General features: G+C 43.2%; 1 protein-coding gene across 5 annotated transcripts in view; it reads left to right on the top strand.

Annotated features, from left to right (window-relative positions):
- Window positions 1–19975, top strand: part of WNK1 (WNK lysine deficient protein kinase 1) — a 1566458-nt gene that overhangs the window by 1073931 nt on the left and 472552 nt on the right. For all 5 annotated transcript variants that reach the window (XM_086952842.1, XM_086952840.1, XM_086952841.1 and 2 more), the window contains 2 exons: window positions 5613–5701; window positions 10720–10882. In XM_086952842.1, coding sequence (XP_086808968.1) covers window positions 5613–5701; window positions 10720–10882 — 252 coding nt within the window. The remainder of the gene's footprint in view (window positions 1–5612; window positions 5702–10719; window positions 10883–19975) is intronic.

Raw genomic sequence — 19975 nt, forward strand, 5'->3', positions numbered from 1 at the left:
AAGTGACCAAATCTGTGAGAAGATTCGAGGCATATACTTTGGCTTCTACATCAATGAGCGCGATTAATCTGTAGTTTGCCAGGTCTGATCTGCTGTCCGCTTTGAATATCTGGTTTGGTATACTGCCTCTCCATGATACTGGTATGCTGTTAGATTTTTTTTTACAGTGTTTTATATAGCGTGAACTTGACCCGAAGGTATCGGGTATGAGAGCGATTTACAAAGCACCAGTTGCGTTACATGTGGACACATTAATTTTTTGTTAGGCACGGGGAGATTAAGGGATTTGCCGAGAATCACAGGATGTTCAGCGTCATTGCCGAGACTTGAACCCGGTTCCAGAGATTCGAGGCCGACCGCCCTAGCCTTTAGTCCAACTACTCTCATTGAAACTCGTGGTTCAACAACGGAGTGAAGAAATCTGCCCAAGGAAGTTGGTTAGACTTAAATAGTGCATTCGGCAAGCCATTTGGACCCGGGGCTCCACTAATCCTGAATTTGTTTAGGGCTTTCTCAACCTGGCTTGTTTGAATCCAAATTCCTTCAGACATGTTTTCCACAGGCTCTCCTTTCGGTTGGTTCAGTTTGATGACGTACGACCGCTGTTGCATTTTTATCAGACTTATTCAGTTGTGCTATCCAATCGTCCTCCTGAATGGTTGCTTTGTGGTGACGAAAAGAGCCATTTGCTATGTTATTTATTTCTGCTCAGAACTTCATGCTCTCCTTTGATTTGCTCGTTTGCAACAGCTTTAACCCGATTTTTGTTTGCTGTAATTTCTTTTCTGTCCAAACTTCCATTTTGTATTGAAGCCTTAACCGGTTATGTTATGTTATGTTATGTTATGTTATGTTATGTTATGTTATGTTATGTTATGTTATGTTATGTTATGTTATGTTATGTTATTCACACTTATACCGCGCACAGCTGCCCCAGCAAAGGGGCGTCCTGGCGCTTAACAAGGTACACACAACACAACTTGGATAAAACCAGAGAGAGGGAACAGCAGGATACAAAAGATCAGAGCTAGACGAATAAAATGGTTTCATGGCACGTCTAAACTGCAGAAGATCTTCCAGATCCCGAATGTGAAGGGGAAGAGAATTCCACCATTTCACCGCTAACACCCGAAAGGAGCGGCCACCAGCTCTACTCAACCTGAAGCGCGGAACAGCTGCCAGGTGTTGGCCCAGAAATCTGAGGGTTCGCAAGGGTACATATGGTACCACCAAGTTCTCCAAAATTTGGGGGGCTGAACCCTTGAGGATTTTAAAGGCAAGGACCTTGAATTTGATCCTTTGGTTCACAGGGATCCAGTGAAGAGAACGCAGTGTATTAGAAACCGAACACTGCCTTGGCAGACCTATCACCACTCTGGCCGCAGCATTTTGAACTCGCTGCAGCCGGGTGAGTTCCGACTGATTAATCCCCGCCAAAAGCGAGCTAGCGTAATCCAGCCGGGACAACACTGACGCTTGAACCACTAGTTGCCTGGTGGGTGCGTCGAAGAATTTCATGATCGGTCTTAAACCTCTGATAATGCCGTAGCAGGAGGCCGCCACCTTCTTGGTATGGCAGATGAAACTAAGGGTCGGATCAAGCCAAACCCCTAAGTTTTTTATCTCCGCTGCTGGAGAAGGGGTCACACCCAATTCAGGAGGCCACCACAGGTCACCCCATAACTCTGCCTTCTTGCCGACCACCATAACCTCTGTCTTTTTGGCGTTTAACTGGAGACAGTTGGAATTCATCCAGTTAGCCAATGCCCGTAGTCCATCTCGGAACCTGGGGGCCTCCAAATCAGAGTCCCCACTCAGCGTGACCGCCAGCTGCGTATCGTCTGCGTATGATACCATCGTCAAGCCCCAGTGCTTGACGACCGCAGCCAGCGGCCTTACGTAGAGGTTGAATAGAGTGGGACTTAACGAGGAACCTTGTGGGACCCCCAGATCCACTGGATAAGAGATAGACTGACCGGGTGGGATCGCCACCTTAAAAGACCGTTCGGCAAGGAAAGAACAGAACCAACATAGGGCAGAGTCCGTGACACCCACTTCTTCTAGGCGCTGGAGAAAAATCCTGTGCGAGACCGTGTCGAAGGCGGCACTAAGATCTAATAGCAACAGTGCCGCCGTCCGACCCATATCCAGCACAGAACGCAGATGTTCGACCATAGAGAGTAGAGCCGTCTCCGTGCTATGACCCGCACGGAAACCATTCTGAGTGGGATCGAGGATGTTGGCCATAGTGAGATGGTTAGAAAGAATTCCGTTCACGTGGGCCTCAGCAACTTTCGTTGCCCAAGGAAGCAAGGAAATTGGGCGGTAGTTCTCAGGTTTTAAGGGGTCAAGGGTGGCCTTCTTCAAGATAGGTGTAACTACGGCCTGTTTCCACCTAATAGGAACTACACCTGAAGAGAGAGACAGGTTAATCAAGCACCGGAGTACGGCATATCGGTGACATAATCCTGAGCCGAGCCGATTTCATCGGGTCTGCAGGAGATCCTGATTTAATTTTGAGGCTTAAGGTGTCAAAGGCCTCTGTGGATAAGGGAGGCAGAGTAGTAAGAGACTCGCATCCTCCCAGGCTACAGCTAACCTGCTCCGGGATAGGGGAGCCATTTGGAAATGAGCGATAGATGGCTTGAACTTTCTTAAGGAAGAAAGAGGCCAAATCCTTGCAATGGGAGTCCGAGCAGATTTCCACCGTCGTTGCCCTCTTAGACATCAGGTCCTTTAGCACTTTAAATATAAGTTTCTCGAGCGACACCTTCCGAAAAGCGTGGCTCCCTCTGCTGACTCTCCTGTCCAAGGAGTTCAATGAAATTACCTGTCCTAAATACCTTAGAGTCCTACGTCTCACCAGCGCCACCGATGACTCTCGGTGACTTTACACTTGGTCTCACCGCACCTCTGTGACACGCTACTGATCACACTGACACTCAAGAGCACACTGGTCGGGGTGGGGGGGTTCAAGGGGGGAGGGTGTTCCTAGTTATTATTTTCTTTGTACCGCTCTTTTGCCTCTACACGCATGATGTCACACAGCTTCTCGGGCATATGTATTCTGCTTATTCTAGATTACTAGGGAAGACATGCTTGTCTGTCCCGCTCGCTGTATGCACCTTGAGCTTGCCTTTTTCTGCTGAGATGTCTCAATATATGCCTGTTGTACTCTTCAATAAAAACACTTTTGAAACTAAATATAAGTTTCGATGGGTTCGCGCTGTTCTGAAATTCTTGAGCATAGAAAGCTGCTCGTGTTCTACAGACAGCCCTATGATAAATTTTAATTTTAGCGAGATAGGAGGCCTTCATTCTGGGATCGAACGATTTTCGCCATACCCTCTCAGCCTGTCTACAGGCTTTTTTAAGAAGCGCTAGAGAGCTGTCATACCAGGGGCTAGGCTCTTTCGTGCGACACTTAGACCGTACCAGGGGAATCAGAGAATCAAGAGCATGGGTGATCCACTCGCAGAAAAGATCATATCCGCGTTCAACATCAGTGAAGGGGCCCAACGGAGCCGCTTCCAGCAGATGGTAAAATTCCTTCAATTTCAGTTTGTTCCAGTGTCACCTAAGTACCATTCTATCCTTAGGTATAAGAGAAGGCTCGTGTATGGGGCATAGCATTTTCACCAGCATATGGTCTGTCCAAGTGATCTGAATAGGGGATAGGGCTCTAGCTCCCTCTAAGTTAGTAAAAAAAGGATCAATAATATACCCACACCTATGTGTAGGAGATGTGACCAACTGGGTGAGTTGCAAGGCCTCTAAATCAGCCAAAATACTGCTGATGGAGGGAGAAGTCGGGCAGTCAAAGTGGAGATTAAGGTCTCCAAGAATATTAAAATTAGCACATCCTAGTGCCGCTGTGCTAATTACGTCCAGGAGGGCTGCCCTAAAAGCAGAATCACAGCCTGGTGGGCGATATATCAGCATGCCAGAGAAGGTAAACTGATGGCTGATCGAAACTTTAAAAAGAGCACTCTCACATCCTGGGAGGTTGCTTGGAAGATTCACATTTTCGCTGGTTGTTAATGCATTTCTCCGAAGTCGTCTTCTCCCTGTGGTGCTTCCTTTTTTGACACAAGAAATTGAGTGGAGGGTACCCTGCTTGAGAGTATGTCAAATCATTTTTTTCACCCTGAACTTATCCTTCTCAGCTCCTGTAAGTCGCCTTCTTCCTCTCTTCTCTATGTGGAAATATGTAGCCTTATCAACATTACATTTCACTCTACAAAAACAACCATACAATGCATATTCAATTAAGAACTCAATATCCTGAAACCAGAACTGTCAAATAATCACACTCCGTATGCAGACTTATGAGCCCATTGCAAGTGTTTAGTTTTTCATTCTGTGTTATTTGTAAGGGGATTACCTATTGGGTTTAGGCCCCTGTTGCTAGCCTTCTATCCAATGCCCCCAGGTCCATTGAGGAGTCCATTTGCAATAGACCGCCTGGCCTTTGACAGGACATTCAGTGTTGACCACAATAGGGAAAACTTGAACCTTTACCAACTCAAAATAACCTCAATGACTTTGCTCGAACACCTTGACAAAAATATTAAAAACAAGCACATGTTGTATGAGCATTCAAAATCAAGTGCTACAAGGACGGTCCTAAAGTGATTCTGGTCATCTGCTTTGGTTTCTGTTTCAGGAATACGGACTTCACTCCACAATTTCATTGCTAAATTACTCCCTTAATTCTTGAGGCACATTTGTTCCATTAGTCCATTATTGTTCATGTATGTCATGTTATTTTATAATAATGTTATAATGCGCACAGCTAGCCAAAAAGGGTTTCCCAACGCAGACCTGAAAGGATCCGACAGCAGTGAGAGAATTATTGGTTAAATAGTCAGGTTTTTAATTTACTGAAGTTCGTGTGTAGTGTTTCTTTGCGAATCGCTATGGTGAGAGAATTCCACAGGAGTGGGCCAAGATGGGAAAAAGAGCGCCCACCCATTCACTGGCAGTCACGTTACTACTTGTTACTAATTACTTGTTCTCAAGTAAATATTTCTCCCATTTGGTTGGGACGAATTGTTTTATAATGTGTTCCCATATTTGGAAAGAGTTGACATTTGCTGTCTAACCTATTGCATGTCTTTCTTTTGCAGCAAAGTAATATGCCAGTTTGGGGACCTTGTTGCCACTGGTTGTTCAGTTGGGAAGTGAGTTACCTCCCAGAAGCCAAATCTACAAGCACGCAGCTTCCATCTATTAGCCTTGTTTGTCCTTGTGTAAGACAGGGTGGGCCTTTGTTAGGGAGAACGAACTATGTAGTTTTGGTACATTGTTTGAATGTGGTTACTAAGACACTGCCATAGAATAGTGTTTATATCTCCACTCCCTGCACTGGTCCCAGATTCATTGCATGGCAAGCTGTAGCTTCACATCGCCCAGATTTCAGAATGGCTTGGCTGCATAACAGGGGGTATCGCAGGATGCCTTGATAAAGGTTTAAGCTTTCTAGGTGCTGATCACAAGATGCCACTCTTTATTACATTAACAGTTTACTCTTCGAGGCAGTTGGTACGAGGGCATAATACGTTTAAAGTACTTTAATACATGTTTTATAAGTATATTTATGTTTTCTGCAGAGTGCACCAAGTGCTGGACAAGGTGCTCCCCCAGAATCCCAGTCGCAAAGTTCTTCACATACGGCTCCGGTTGTCTCATCAGTTGACAGGTAAGTGCAGCGGGCAAGTCTGAAATCTGTAATTAGGTAGAATCTTTCTAGTACTGAGTCTTTACTTACAGCATTTAGAGAACTGACTTGCCTCTCTGATTACAGCTTCAACCCTACTTTATACTTTATGCACTAGACAAATATTTATTTTTTTAAGTCGAAGCCTACCAGAAAGATATCTTGGGAACATTCTGAAAGCTTCCCTGGGGATGCCTTCCACCCGTTGCCTACCATTAGATTTGTGGTTTTTAACTCACATTTGCTTGCTTTCTATTTGCTGGCTTCATTAATTTTTAGGATGGCCAGCATGTCTTTGTTTATCCCGTGGAGCACAACCTTTTCACCATCGATGCTCCTTGTATTCTACTACGAGCACTCGCTTTCTGTAAACAGGCCTGTAAATTTTGTTCTTATCTTGTCACATTTTCTCTGCATTCAAAGACCGAGGTCAAATGTCAGGCCCTGTCTTCCAGGGGAGCTTGTTATTTACATTTATTTCACAGACTTGAAAGTGAGAGGATTTTTCAGTATCCTCCCTCACATTATTTTGACCAGATGTTCACTGAATATGACTGCACTATGTCCAAAACTGTTGATATTTTGGTCCCACGACGACTTACTGAAATACTCAGTCCAGCCAACTATGGTTTACAGACTTGAATACCCAGGCAAGAAGCATCCTCCGGTAAATTGAGATTGAATGGAGAAACCACAAAGGGACATAACTCCCATCTAGATTGAGAGCTTTTAAACAATATAAACTGCTTATCTCGACACCCAAATCTGCCTACATCCAACATCCAATAAATCCTCGCCGGATGCTATAAGACCATTATTCTGGGACCTTAAAAGCTTTCTCACCTTATGGAAAACACTCCTCCTGTCTAATCAGAAAAGAAATTAAAGGAATGCCTTAATCTTTACTTTTTTGCCAGTTTGGATACAAAACATCCATTTACAAATACACATTCTAAAATCACATATTTACATTCAGGTAGAGAATACAATAAAATAGAAGACCAAATCTATGTAAAACGTTAACTAATTTGTTTATTCTATATATACTCACAAGAATTACAGTGTATGATCCGAATTTCATTGCTTTCCTTCGTATGTACCAGGCTGATTGCAAAAATGGAGCCATAGCAAACATCACACAGGTATTAGTGTTGAACGTGCATATTCCTAATGCAACCCAGAATTTTCCTATTGCTAAATCCACACACACAACCGTGCATTTTGGCCTTTGTCTTTTGGCATTCTGGTTCAAATGTCTCCACGTGGACTTAAAAGACTGTATCAGAAGGGTGCCCTCCCTGAACCTTATATACAGAGTTGTTGCTGAAGGAGGGTTAAGGTTGTACAGAAGTTCTTCAAATTTATAATAGCATTTCATGAATTAAAAGTCGCTAGACAATCTACCCATATAGGTGTTGACACGTTTTTCAAGTGCACAGTACCAGAATCTTTCCTTCAATTTTTTTTTTTTTTTTTTTTTTTTTGCAATAATGGATAACATTTTAGACCAACATTACCTAACCCCATCTGCAAGTGTCTTTTTTAATACATCCTAGTCAGGGGATCCAAATTTCCTTTTATCTCCCAATGACATCACATAAACCCTTTCTATATGGACCAAACTCCTTATTCGAACATATTCTAATCCAATACAGAATGGTCTTTAGTTCTGTATATGCAGGTATAGATTTTAGGACCAGGTCAAATCTTATAGGTTGTAAAGGTGTACTCTGGGGGTGACTCATCAAAGATCTTATGAAGACATTTTCAGCCTTCCCTATGCTCACATCACAGTGTCCCCAAAGCTCTGAGCCAAACAGAGAAGCGGTTGCTGCCTGTGCTGTGTTAATATCAAAAGACATTGATGCAGGGTGGGTTGCTGCTTTCCAGGCAAACTGTATTTTAGAGGATGCTCTATATTTAGTATGGGTGTGGTTTTTAGTGTTTCTCACGCCATAAATGAGGCATCTTTACACCAATGTAATTGAATTCCATTTAATCATTTGTGTGTTTATATCCTAGGCATGAGAAGTTCAAAGTAAGACAAACCTCTGCGCCAGAGTGTATTATTATTATTATTATTATTATTATTATTATGTGACATTTATAGAGCGCACTGACACCATGAGTTTCCTGGCGCTGAAGAGCTCTAGAGCTGTAGAGCTCTTCCTAAGTTTTAGAAGTCAACAAGGTGTCCTTGGCAAAGAGAAGGACAGGTACCACCTTGCCAGCCAGTACAGGAGAACCATTGTCGTAATTAGTTAAATAGTCGGAACAAGGATTTATAAAAAGGGTTGTGCTAGGACACACCCCTGGTGGACACCTTTGTTCACATTGATTGTTTGTAAGTTCACCATGTAGGCGCCACTGAATCTGTGAATCCGAGAACAAACGTAGTATAAATTAAAATGAACATTAGGAAAACACAGCATATTTTATCACACATCTTTATATTCTCTATTAGATTAGTCTAGTCCAGGGGTCTCCAACCTTTTCTGTAATAAGAGCTATTTATGCGCAATTAAAATCATTCCATGCGAATGACCACATCAGACCAGATTACCTTGGTGGCCTCCCTATGCAAGATTTCTGGCAGTGATCATCTCAGTGCAGGGTTGCCAGCAATGATAACTTCAGTGTATATGGCAGGGATGCCTGAAGCAAGGTGAAAAAGACTTTGTCAGTTTGGAATGTCTTTACATGGATAATACACAGCAGCAGTAGCTACAACCCCAGGCACTAAGGTAATAATATCAATAATAGGTTTCGCCCAGGGCCATATGATTTATCGCAAAAATATCAGCATTAAATAAATTTTGGAAATGCATAGATTTTCTCCAAATAAGCTTAAGCAGTCTAAAAATACGTACATTTTTATCTCAGATGCACATTTTTCAATTTTGGTATATATCTATTAATTTAGCCAAGCTGAAGACTCAAATTTAGTAAACTGAACTGCCCTCAGGAAAGTTACTTGCAGGTAACTGGAGAGCTACCAGGAGCTCACGAGCTACTCATTGGAGAAGCCTGGTCTTGTCCCTACTTAATATATACATATGTATTCTCACCCTACTGATTATTGTATCAGCTGAATAGTTATTAGAACTCCCTAATTATTTGTTTGACAAACCATGAAAATTCCTGCATACCTCATAAAGGCATTGCGTCACTTGTCGAATAGTGACACTCGGCCTATCCCCTCAGCAATTAGCTCTCGTGTCTGTGTCTCCTAATCTTTGTATCTCTTTACACTTAATTATCTATTTGTATTCCATGTGGAGATTGGAGGAGGAAAGCCTGCACAATTTCTCGTATCTTCTCTCCAGAACACTAACAGAGCCCCTGTTGCAGAAGCACACTGAAGGCAGGCAAATTTAGCTATTTCTGTTTCCTTTCAAGTCTGATTTGTACGAGACAATGTGGTCTTTAAGGTCTAATCGCTGAATGTAGCTATGGAGTTTTTGGTGTAGAAGTTGCCTAGTTATCTATTTTGTTAGCATGCCCAATGTCAACTTAAAAGATCTAAAAATATCTCACACTCTGTGAGAAGTTCCATTCAGAATTTTAGTTTTGTGGGCCCTAACCCTGTTTTTTACATATATGCATTCATTCTTAACCTCCCCCTCCTACTCCCCCCCCCTCCCCACCCCCACTCTCTCGCCCTCCCTCTCTCCCTTATTTGAGGCCAGGCTTGGAAAATTCCCAGTCACATATGGCAGGTTATTGTATTGTTAAATATTGTATGGCTTGCCCAAAGGTTGAATTAAATGAAAATGGGTAACTGGTTTAAATTGCCCTAATCAAGTGCCCCCCAAATCTATTTAGTCCAGGGCCACAAAAAACCTTAAAGATGGCACTGCTACATTCTAATATACTCGCCATGTTAAACGATGACAAGAAAAATACAATCGGAGTCTAGCTTCTACTGTCTGGCCATCATGGATTTCGGGTCACTGTCATTAAGCCTGGTGAGCAAAATAATAATGGATTAGACCCAGATCTGTGATTGGGGGTGAATGTTTTGCCATTGTGCAACATTCCGTTCATCATCTTGTGTGTTTTGCTGTTCACCCCATGTGGGAAGGGTATGCCCAGACGTGGGTCCCATGCTCACTACGCCACTGGAGTCAAGCTATCCTGGCTGAAACCGATCCTAGGAGGCTTGATTCCGGTACAGGGAAGACATGGCTTGGCAGTTATAGCTGAACTGTTCCCATGAGGCACAGGGTCAAGGCTGATTTGCATATGGCCATGTCTCAACTGGGGTGGCTTGGTGAGCAAAATAACGATGGATTAAACCCAGATCTGTGACTGGGGGTGAATGTTTTGCCATTGTGCAACATTCCGTCCACCATCTTGTGTGTTTCACTGTCATTATGTGTCATCGTGATGGTATCTATGCTTAATGCCCAAGATTTTATGTCAAGTTAACAAGATACTTTTCTGGGCCCAAATACTAGATGAAAAGATTATGCGCACCTAAAGAATCTAGAGACTACTCTCAAGTTGCAAAAGTATTGTTGTAATGAACTAACCTGCCCTTTTTTCTTCATATAGGAGGCTGATGTACGCAGGGTTATTCTCCCATTTTCCAAATCGAATCCTTTAAATGTATTATCAATATGAACCTGAGAGACGGAAAGAGTTTTGGGCAGATAGTGTTTTTCAGTTGCTATTATGATAGTTTTAATGAGTCTATTTGTTGCACCAGGGCTCCTTTCTATTATGAATTGTTCGGCAATAATTTTCTAAATGAATGCTAATGATGAGGACAAAATAAACTTTTGAAAATCGTTTTCATAATTATTATACATCAAAAGAAAACTAATGTGCATTACAGTGGATTTTACTGAATAGGATATAAAACGTGTTTCTTTAAAAAAAAGAAAAAAGATTCTAATGTGCACCTGAGTAATTGTTTGAAAAACTGGAAGATATTGCATTTGCATCTTACACAAGGCAGTACTAAACTCACTGATAATATGGACATTCATTCTTAGTGCCCATTCAGACATTGCATCTGGTCTGAGTGATGGAAATGAGGGCATTCCTGCAGCTGGTGGTAGACATGAAGGACGAACAACGAAGCGTCATTGCCGGAGGTCTGTGCGAAGCCGCTCACGTAATGAGAAGATTACTAGACCAAAACTCCGAATCCTTAATGTGAGTAGTAGCTTATTCTCCTAATGTCATATAGAAGCACCTACAGAAGTCCAAATACAGAGCAAGTGTACCATTTCTGTTTGTACTTAGTTAAACTAACCATAGATTCTAAGTCTTCCTTCCCTAGCACCTACTTCAAAGTTAAGCTGTGATGCCCAAGTTCTCACATTTTATTTGAAATGTCGGCCTATACCTCATTTTCATACCAAACTGTATTGTAGTGTCATGAAAGCGTAGTAAATGACAATTTTCATTACTATACACCTTCCTCAGAAAAGGGGGAGTTTTTACATTATGTGTATTCATTTTTGGTGTATTTTTTTAATTGAGCACACATTTGCCATGTCTTCTCAGTGGCGAAAGAGAAGTATAACAGATTGTTCAGGTTGTTTCATGTAGATTTTGGAGGAACTGACAGACACCTCTGGTCTCTAACCCCACCTGAGGCAACTTTGCTTTTGGCCAAACTCCAGTAGAGTTGCTATGAAGTTTCCCCTGGAGAAAAATCAACCGTTATTGTAAAAGGGCCATCTGAAGTTATCCAACAGTGCAGCACCATTTTTGTTGCTATTTTACTACCATCTCATTATGCGGCTCGTTTGATATATTTGAATGTAAATGTAATATGCATACCTCCGTTCGCTAGGCTCAGAGGGCCAGTTCTACATGGACAGTAGTTTTTGGTGGCACTTATGGTGTGAACCTTGATGAGCCATGACAAAAAGAATTCATGCAGGACTGCTTGAGTTGGTGCCCCCTACTTATTCGTAAGAAAGGGGATTTAGTGAAAGCTTCTGCACCTGTTTTTAACTTTGCCAGCAGTGTGGGAGGTAAACCAATAGGGGCTCTTCTGGAGATTTGCCAAACCAAATGTATCTCTAAGGCCTTTTACGGGAGCAAGATCTGGGGCCATATTGAGGCAGAGACCGTGCAAAGAGCTGAAACTCCTTTTTGTGACGGGTCCATTCGGTCCCGCAAAGCACCCCGTCTTACATTGTGCATGAAGAGCTGGGGATATCTTTCCTTTCAGATGAACTGTCCTTTCGTCCCCTCGCCTTGTGGCTTAAGATTTGGGCTAAGCAAGAAAACACACTTAGCAAAGACATCCTACAGGATTGTCTTTCCCTTGCCCATGTCTCGCGTATTGGATTGCTTCAGTACATAAGAGTTAACCTCTCCATGCTAGGCAGAGCATAACTATTTACCAACACCGGGCTTACATGTAAGAGGGATCTTGTTTGAGCCAAAGAGTGCTTTTTAAGAAAGTGCTGCGGCAATAGAGGGGGACTGGACTGTGTAAGCCCAGTGTGCTTCATGCTGAACACAGTGCCAACCACTGAGCCTTACCTTTTAGGGCTTAAAACTATTCATGACCGCTTTTTATTGACGAGGTTTCGGCGCGACCTCTTCCACTATCTTTTGGCACATGCGTGTGGTTCCCACAGAAGTCAGAGCCTCATGCCCTGTGGCTTCAACCGTGAGTCTCCTCAGGACATGATGCACTTTTTAATGATCTGCACCTTTTAATGTTCTGCACCTTTTATACTATTCCTAGGAAGTTTCTTATTATCCCCATTCTCAAAAAAGTGGGTTTTAGGAGGGTGAGACCAGCTTTTATGTTTTTTACAACTTCTATCTAAGGAAACTGTTTTGTACATCCTTAACTTTTTACGGGTCGCTGTCAGACTTCAGGCAAGCTGCGATTAATTCTTGTAATGTATTTCAGTGCTTTTATCTTGTGTTTTGACGATATGGGATGTATTTTAATTGTCATTCTGTAATCGGAAAGCTGTTTTATTGACGTTTGTATGACTTTTATGGTTTTATGTATAAAACGAAAAAAGTCTATTTAATGATCATGCAGGACTCAAGGGCATTGCATATTAATGCATATATCATGCAATATGCATATATTCATTGCATATTCATCCATGGCTCGCATTATATTCTACCTGTACATTTGCCACCACCGGTTGTGGTACCAACTTCCTACAGTACTGCCATTGTTGCCCCAGTTGTGGAAGCCAGACATTGTGCAACTTGAATAATGAGTTAGTATGGATATAGCCTACCCCATTTCCAAAGTACAAATCTTTCCACTCGCATCTCAATAGAGAAAGAAACTCTAAGGAAAAGGCAAATAACACAATAGAGGGAATGAGATCCAACATTTTTGTGAGTCTCAGTATTTCACTTGCTTGATATAATATTTTAAGAGTATAAATCAGTAAGTAGTGGGCAGGCGAATTGAAAGCCACTCCTTTCTGAAATGCCATCTTCTTGAACACACTGGGGCATTTTCTAATTTCTTGCCTCCTCTTGGTTTTAACTTCGTTAATCTACCCAATCAAGAGGTTAGTAGTAACTTCAGTTCTTCATTCTGGGGCCCTCATGATTGCCATATACATTAGAATAATTTCCTACATATCCATATGTTGCGCAGCACCCTCCAAAAAGCCTATTGCAGGTAAGATTTTACAAATTTAGGCTCTTTGCTATTCTAAAACTACCGTTCTCTAAACAACATTGCATGTCCTATAATACAAATAGGTGCCTTCATGTTTACGTAATAAGGAATAGTGCACCCTGATAGACTTTACACTATAAAAGTTCAAATGTCTTCGGTCCCTTTAGTGCTCCTTACAAAATCAGTGCTATTGTGAATGAGATCCTGGAAAACTCTGGTTTTCAGACCTGATTTTTTTTTCTTTTTTTTTTTATGAGAAATTTCTCTCGGAATTCTTTTTTCTGATTTCACTAAGTATCTCTTACATGTGAGAAGCAAGCAAGGCCCTTTTCCCCTTTTTCTATAGTTGTTTTCCTCTCATATCTTCTCATTTTAAGTGCCCTTCTTGATGGAGAAAACAAAATACTTCAAATCCACCTTGTTTGTGGTGCATTGTCTGCCTTACTCCCATTCAGTAAAGGATTGTGACTTTTATAAAAACAAAAAGAATAAGACTCTGAACAATAGACCAGGAATAGGCAGATCTAAGAGAAAAGGAGATGAAAAGACCTGAAATACTCTCCAGGTAACATTCTGTTTCCATTGGGATAATGGCACCAGCCTCAAAGGCACCCCACAGGTGGAGAGAAGGAGAGAGTAAGCAAGGAAAAGGTAAGAACTCTGAAAAATGACATTGTCACAGTCCATCCCAAAGTAGATGGCCCTGATCACTACTGAAGACCTTGTCGCCCATGTCGAAACCTTTGGCCCAGACATGCTATCTCATTGTCAACAACTATAGTCACAATCACTAATCTAGCAAGTGTTCATATTTAAAGCATTTGATGTACTCAGCTGCATTTCCCTCTCCTTTGAAGCATTTCATCCGCATGGCAGCCTCTTTTTCGCTATCGATCTGTGCCATCTATTCAATATCACCACAATATTTATCAGCATTGCTACCACTGTCATGCCACCTCAGCGTTGTGCAGATCAAGGCCGAGATTTTCGATGTTCTCTACTGAGTTACATAAGGACAGGCTTGTGCTATCAACACGTACAGCACCATCCTCGCACCCATAATACCTTCTTGTTTTGTCACCCGGTTTAGGACCCTTTGCAAACTTAACAGCTGCCTCTTAACCTACTACTGATCTTCTTCCACCTCCAGGGATTGTGTTGCTACAGCCATCATTTGAAAAATGCCATAGTCTGCACAAAGATTACCAGATGGCCACGCCCCACCTCAACCTCCCCATTCTCCTTTGAGAAATTCAGGCTCTCCACACATGCCCAGGAAACACCACTGCCGTCATAGTCTCATTCAGATGGAAATTCGAGGTCTTAACACACCCACATTACCTGCCTGTCTCTCTAGTGGACAATATAACTACTTTTCAGTGTGGTGTGCTGGTAAAAAAGGAGCTTCTAAATAACATACTCCTTTGGAAGCACCCCAAAAAACTGTTGTTAATTCTGGAGTGCCTTCAACTAAGTGCATGCTTCTGTTGGTGCTAGGTGTTCTAGAATTGGTGGAGAATAAATTCCTCACACCTGTTAAAGCAGTAACCCATGGCTGCTTGAGAAGTATAAGCTTTCTCAAACAGACCCTGATTTGCTCAAATCATACCCTTTTCAACTCTGTTATTGTGTTGGAGGATGTATGTCTTTATCCCTGAAACTTTCCCAAAATCTGATAGAGGGCAAGAAAATTGATACAGATGGTAAGATAATGAGTGAAACAGAAAGTACAGAACTAAAGCTAGCCAGTGTCACATCCCTCCTTGGATGGTATTGCCAAGAAACTTTGGGAGAGCTATAAGTCCTTTACTGAAGACCTGCCAAAGCATCATAGGCAGGACTTTAAAGAAATTGTGAGAGAAAACTCTATAATGTCTAGTCTAGTGTTTACTATGGCCATAGATTCAGCAACGTTGGCATCATCAGGGTGCTGCCAAGGAGTCATTATGCATCATTATCCAATATTGGGGTATCTTTCATAGATTCACATGCCTGAATCATTCGCCGTCGCCGAGGCGGGAGTCCCAAGGTAATAATACATACAAAAGCAGTACCTTAGTAAAAAAACGTAATAGGCTAAAAAGAAAAGAGGCCCAGAAGGCCCAAAACTTAGTAGCCTATCTAACTCAATATATGAAAAGAACAAAAAAATAGTTCCAACCAATCAGCCACCAGCACCCTCTAGAACCTTCCCAGCAGAGGCAGTTCTCCTCAGATTTTCACTGCACGTCATGTGGAAGAGAATCTCCCTGCGTGCCTACTCAGTTTCTTCACCTTTGTTCTTCAAGATGTCTGACAAGAAAGAGAGCCTGCAGGACCTGTGATAAGAAGAGGGTCCATGTAGATGATCAGCACAAGGACTGAATTTACTGCCTACATCCTAACCATGTAGTTAAGGTTTTTAGAATATGCCGAACCTTCCCTGCTAAAACCATCAGAGACAGGGAAGCAAGGCTGCTTTTATGGTTGAAATCCTCATCGGCTGAGGAGGATGACAAGGCCTCAACATCTAGCTGGTCAACCGTCAGCTTTCTTATCATCTAGAGTCCAACCACCTGTTGGGAGACTCCCAGACTGGTTTCCGCCCCGGCCAGGGAACGGACACAGCCTTACTGGCAGTAGTGGAGGAAGCAAGGAGCACTCTTGATACAGGAGGGTCAGTGGCAGTGATCCTCCTGGACTTGAGTGCTGCCTTTGACACCGTGAGTCATCAGGTGCTCCTCCAACGTCTGTCAGAGGTAGGTGTCTCAGGGACGGCCCTGAAATGGTTGGGATCTTTTCTCTCTAATCGTTTCTACCAAGTCTGGGAAGGGGCAGAGCAGTCGACCCTATTCCCTCTTCAATGTGGAGTCCCGCAGGGCTCATCGCTGAGCCCTACCTTATTTAATATATACATGACTCCACTTGAAAGAGTGGTCGCCCCCTCAGTGGCGAAGATCATCAGCTACGCTGATGATACTCAGCTGGTGGTGGGCCTCACTCGGTTGGCAGAACAACCTGAAGTTTTACACGACTGCCTGGCTAATGTCTATCGCTGGATGTCTCACTCTGCCTTAAAGCTTAATGGAGGAAAAACCGAGCTGATGCTCTTGGGTAATTCCAGCCCCTCCATCATTGCTAGTTGCTGGCCCCGGTCTCTTGGTGACCCACCATCTCCCAAGAAGGAGATCAAATCCTTGGGAGTGTGGTTGGAGGAAGATCTGTCCTTTAGGACCCACGCCAGGAAGACCGCGGGGGTTTGTTTTGGTCTGCTGCGGTCAAGGTGTTACCACTGCTTCCTGATTCAGCAAGGAAGCTTTTGATACGTGGTTTAATCCTATCGAGGCTCGACTATGGGAACGCGTTGTTTCTCGGTGCTCCCGAAGCGACCTTTAAAACCCTCCAACAGGTGCAAAATGCAGCTGCGAGAGTCCTGATGGATGTTCCCAGAAGGCAGTCTGCCGCCCCGGCCCTCAAAATGCTTCACTGGCTCCCCGTGAAGGAGTGGGTGAAATTTAAAGCGCTTTGCACGGCCCACAAAATTCTGCATGGCAAGGGCCCACCCATCCTTTTTAACATGGCCCGTCCTTATAAGCCCCCACGTCTTTTGCGCTCGGACCAAAAACATCTTCTGCAGTCAGCGAAAGTAAGGAGAGCTCGTTCTGGGGGCAGGCGTTTCTCTGTGCAGGTGGCGACTCTGTGGAACTCGTGCCCCTTAAGATTCGCTCAGAGCCCAAGATCCTACTGTTTAGGAAACTTCTCAAGACCTATTTGTTCCCACAGTAGTGATTAGACTGAGCCCCTCCTTTTGGTCTGTTCGCGCCGGGATGCCCCCGGGTAAGCTGAGCGCGCTATAAATTTCATATAATAATAATATTAATAAGATCCCATGACCGCTCCTCTTCTGAGGGAAGAAAGCACCACAAGGCTTCTCACGAAGTTTCTGACCAGTCAAAGAGGTCTACCATTCTACCTTCTGGCTCAGCGCTGTCTCTGTCCTCCGAGGATTCTAAAAGGCCTTCAACCTCCAGAACCGTGACTAAAACCCAGATCAAAACCCTTACTCTGGTGTCTTCTCTGTGACTTCTGCTGCTCCTCTTTCTACAACTACGATCTCCACCATGGCCATTTCTTTGCCTATTGTGTCTTCAAAAATTTCCACTTCAAAGAAATCTAGTGTGGCGAAAGCCTCGTGGACAAAGAGTTCCTCTTCTAAACCTCCGTCGACAACAGCATCGACGTCGAGCTAGTCAACGACTGTTCCCTCGATGACGAAGACACCGTCGACTAAGAGCCAGTTGAAGACGACACCGTAGACGAAGAGCCCATCGACGACGACACCGTTGACGATGACACAGTTGACACCGTCGACGAAGATTACCCCGTCGACGATGAGTTTGTCAACGGCGATTCCTCCAGTGTCAGACTACGCCTATCTCCTATACTCATTTCCAGTTAAAAACCTACCACAGGCAAGATTACAGCAACATCTCTCCTCTACTTCCATCGCATATTCTGGAAACGTATGTGGAACATGATGACTCTGATGAGGAGGATGATGAGGGACCGTTCAGCATAGCTTGCCACCCCTCAGAACTTCAAATAAAATGCCAGGATGATGAAGATGAAGATTTCCAAGAACATTTTTACCAGGAACTCCTGTCTACCCTTTATCAAAAACAACCCAGAAGGGTTACACATCAAGGAGAGACGAGTCATCTTCCGCCTTCTTTAATACAGGATTTACAAGCCATGTTGGCAGATTACCACCAAAGGTTTCCATCAGAACCGGCTGTTCCTGTTTTGCCTCCCGCATCTGCTGAAATACCAGTGGCGATACTTCAGGTGGAAGTTCCTAGTTCTCCAAGGCAACCCTCTGGATCAACAACGCAAGAGCATCATGATACTTCATCCTCGGACGAGGAATGTGTCGAAGAGGGCGAATTTCCTGACAACACTGGTGATGAGGATCCTTGGGACGAATATATCATTCCCATCCCCCCTCCACCTATTCCTCAGCCATCAGATTCTACTCCTGAGGATATAGACGGCTTTCACAACCTCATGCAACGGGCTGCGACTAGATTGCAGTTACCAGTCACTAGTGAGCAGTCTGACTGCTACTTGCATGATTTTAAAGAGAAATATAGAAAGATTACATGGGCGATTCCAATTATAGATTACATTTGAAATGAAGTTATTAACATCAGGAAGACCCCTTCCTCCACACCTGCGATTCTTCCTCGTATTGAGAAAAAATACCGAGCACCTCCGGATACTCCATCTTGTCTTATAGGTCATCCGCGTCTGGATTCAGTAATATTACAAGCTGCTCAGCAGAGATCAAAGAATGCAGCCACACCAATTACAACACCGCCTGATAAAGATGGTAGAAGATTGGATTTGATAAGGAAAAAGTTTTGCACTAATGCTGCATCCTCCATTAAGGCAGCAAATTCACTGGCCATTCTCGGTTGGTACAACCGCCAGATGTGGTCAGATTTGGCAGAATTCATAGACCTTATCCCAGAGGACCGTAGACAAGAGGCAAGAAAAATTGTGTTGGAAGGTGAACAAGCCGCATCCGCAATTATTGACTGCACTCTAGACATTCTAACACCAACTTCAGGCAGCTTGCAGGTGCTGCAGTGCTTAGACGGGAAACAGTCACTACAACGCAGCCGTTTCCACGAATACACTAACCATGCATGCTTTACAACGCATGCGTGGTTACCACGTATAACCTTTACCACACATTCCTTTACTACGAGATACGTAGTAAAGAAATGTGAGTTAAAGGTCGAATTAAAAAAAGGGATTTGGGGGGGTGCTTGGGGGGGGTTCCCACCCCCAAAAAAACGAGTGGGTTTTAACAAAAAAATAAAACTTACCTAAAAAACGATCTCCTGTGCCTCTTGTCCTTCATGTGATGAGCCTCAATAACGATGTAATTACGTACGTACGTGTACTACTGCATTTCCAAGAAAAATAGAAAGGACCTCTGACAACTGTGTAAGAAGGAGAATTACGAACATAGAAACTGTAAGTATATTATTTTGATCATAATAATTTATTAGGTTAGGCTTCATTAAAAATATATTTATAAATTTGAAAAAAATAATAAGCCCTGCAGTCGGTTTACCATGAAAATGCCATTATCATGCATAGTTATACAACGAAAATCGTTGTAAAGGTATGCGTGGTAAAGGCATTTTCGTGGTAAAACCATATGCGTGGTAATGGTATTCCGTTGTAACGCATGCGTGGAAAAGGCAGCGTTGCAACGGAATGCATTGTAATGTCATACAACCTGCTTCGACGCCAAGGATGGCTTAAAGCAACATCTTTCAGGCCAGAGGTACAAACCAATATCCTGGACATGGCCTATGACAGCGATTCATTAATCGGAACGCACATAGATGAAGCCCTTTTGGCTATCAAGACTGATACGGATACCGCAAATTCGTTGGCTAATCTCCAGTACAAACGTGGATCTTTCAGTGGAGCCTGAGGTCGTGGATTTGCATCCATGGGAGGTTATCACAATCAATAAAACAGACCATATCATTTGCAATACAGACAGCCTTACAGTCAAACGTCCTACAGGCAATCTTCATCTGGTAGTTTCTCTCGCAAGGGCGGACAAA

Source organism: Lissotriton vulgaris, chromosome 1_2, assembly GCF_964263255.1.
Source record: "Lissotriton vulgaris chromosome 1_2, aLisVul1.2, whole genome shotgun sequence".
Taxonomy (NCBI): domain Eukaryota; kingdom Metazoa; phylum Chordata; class Amphibia; order Caudata; family Salamandridae; genus Lissotriton; species Lissotriton vulgaris.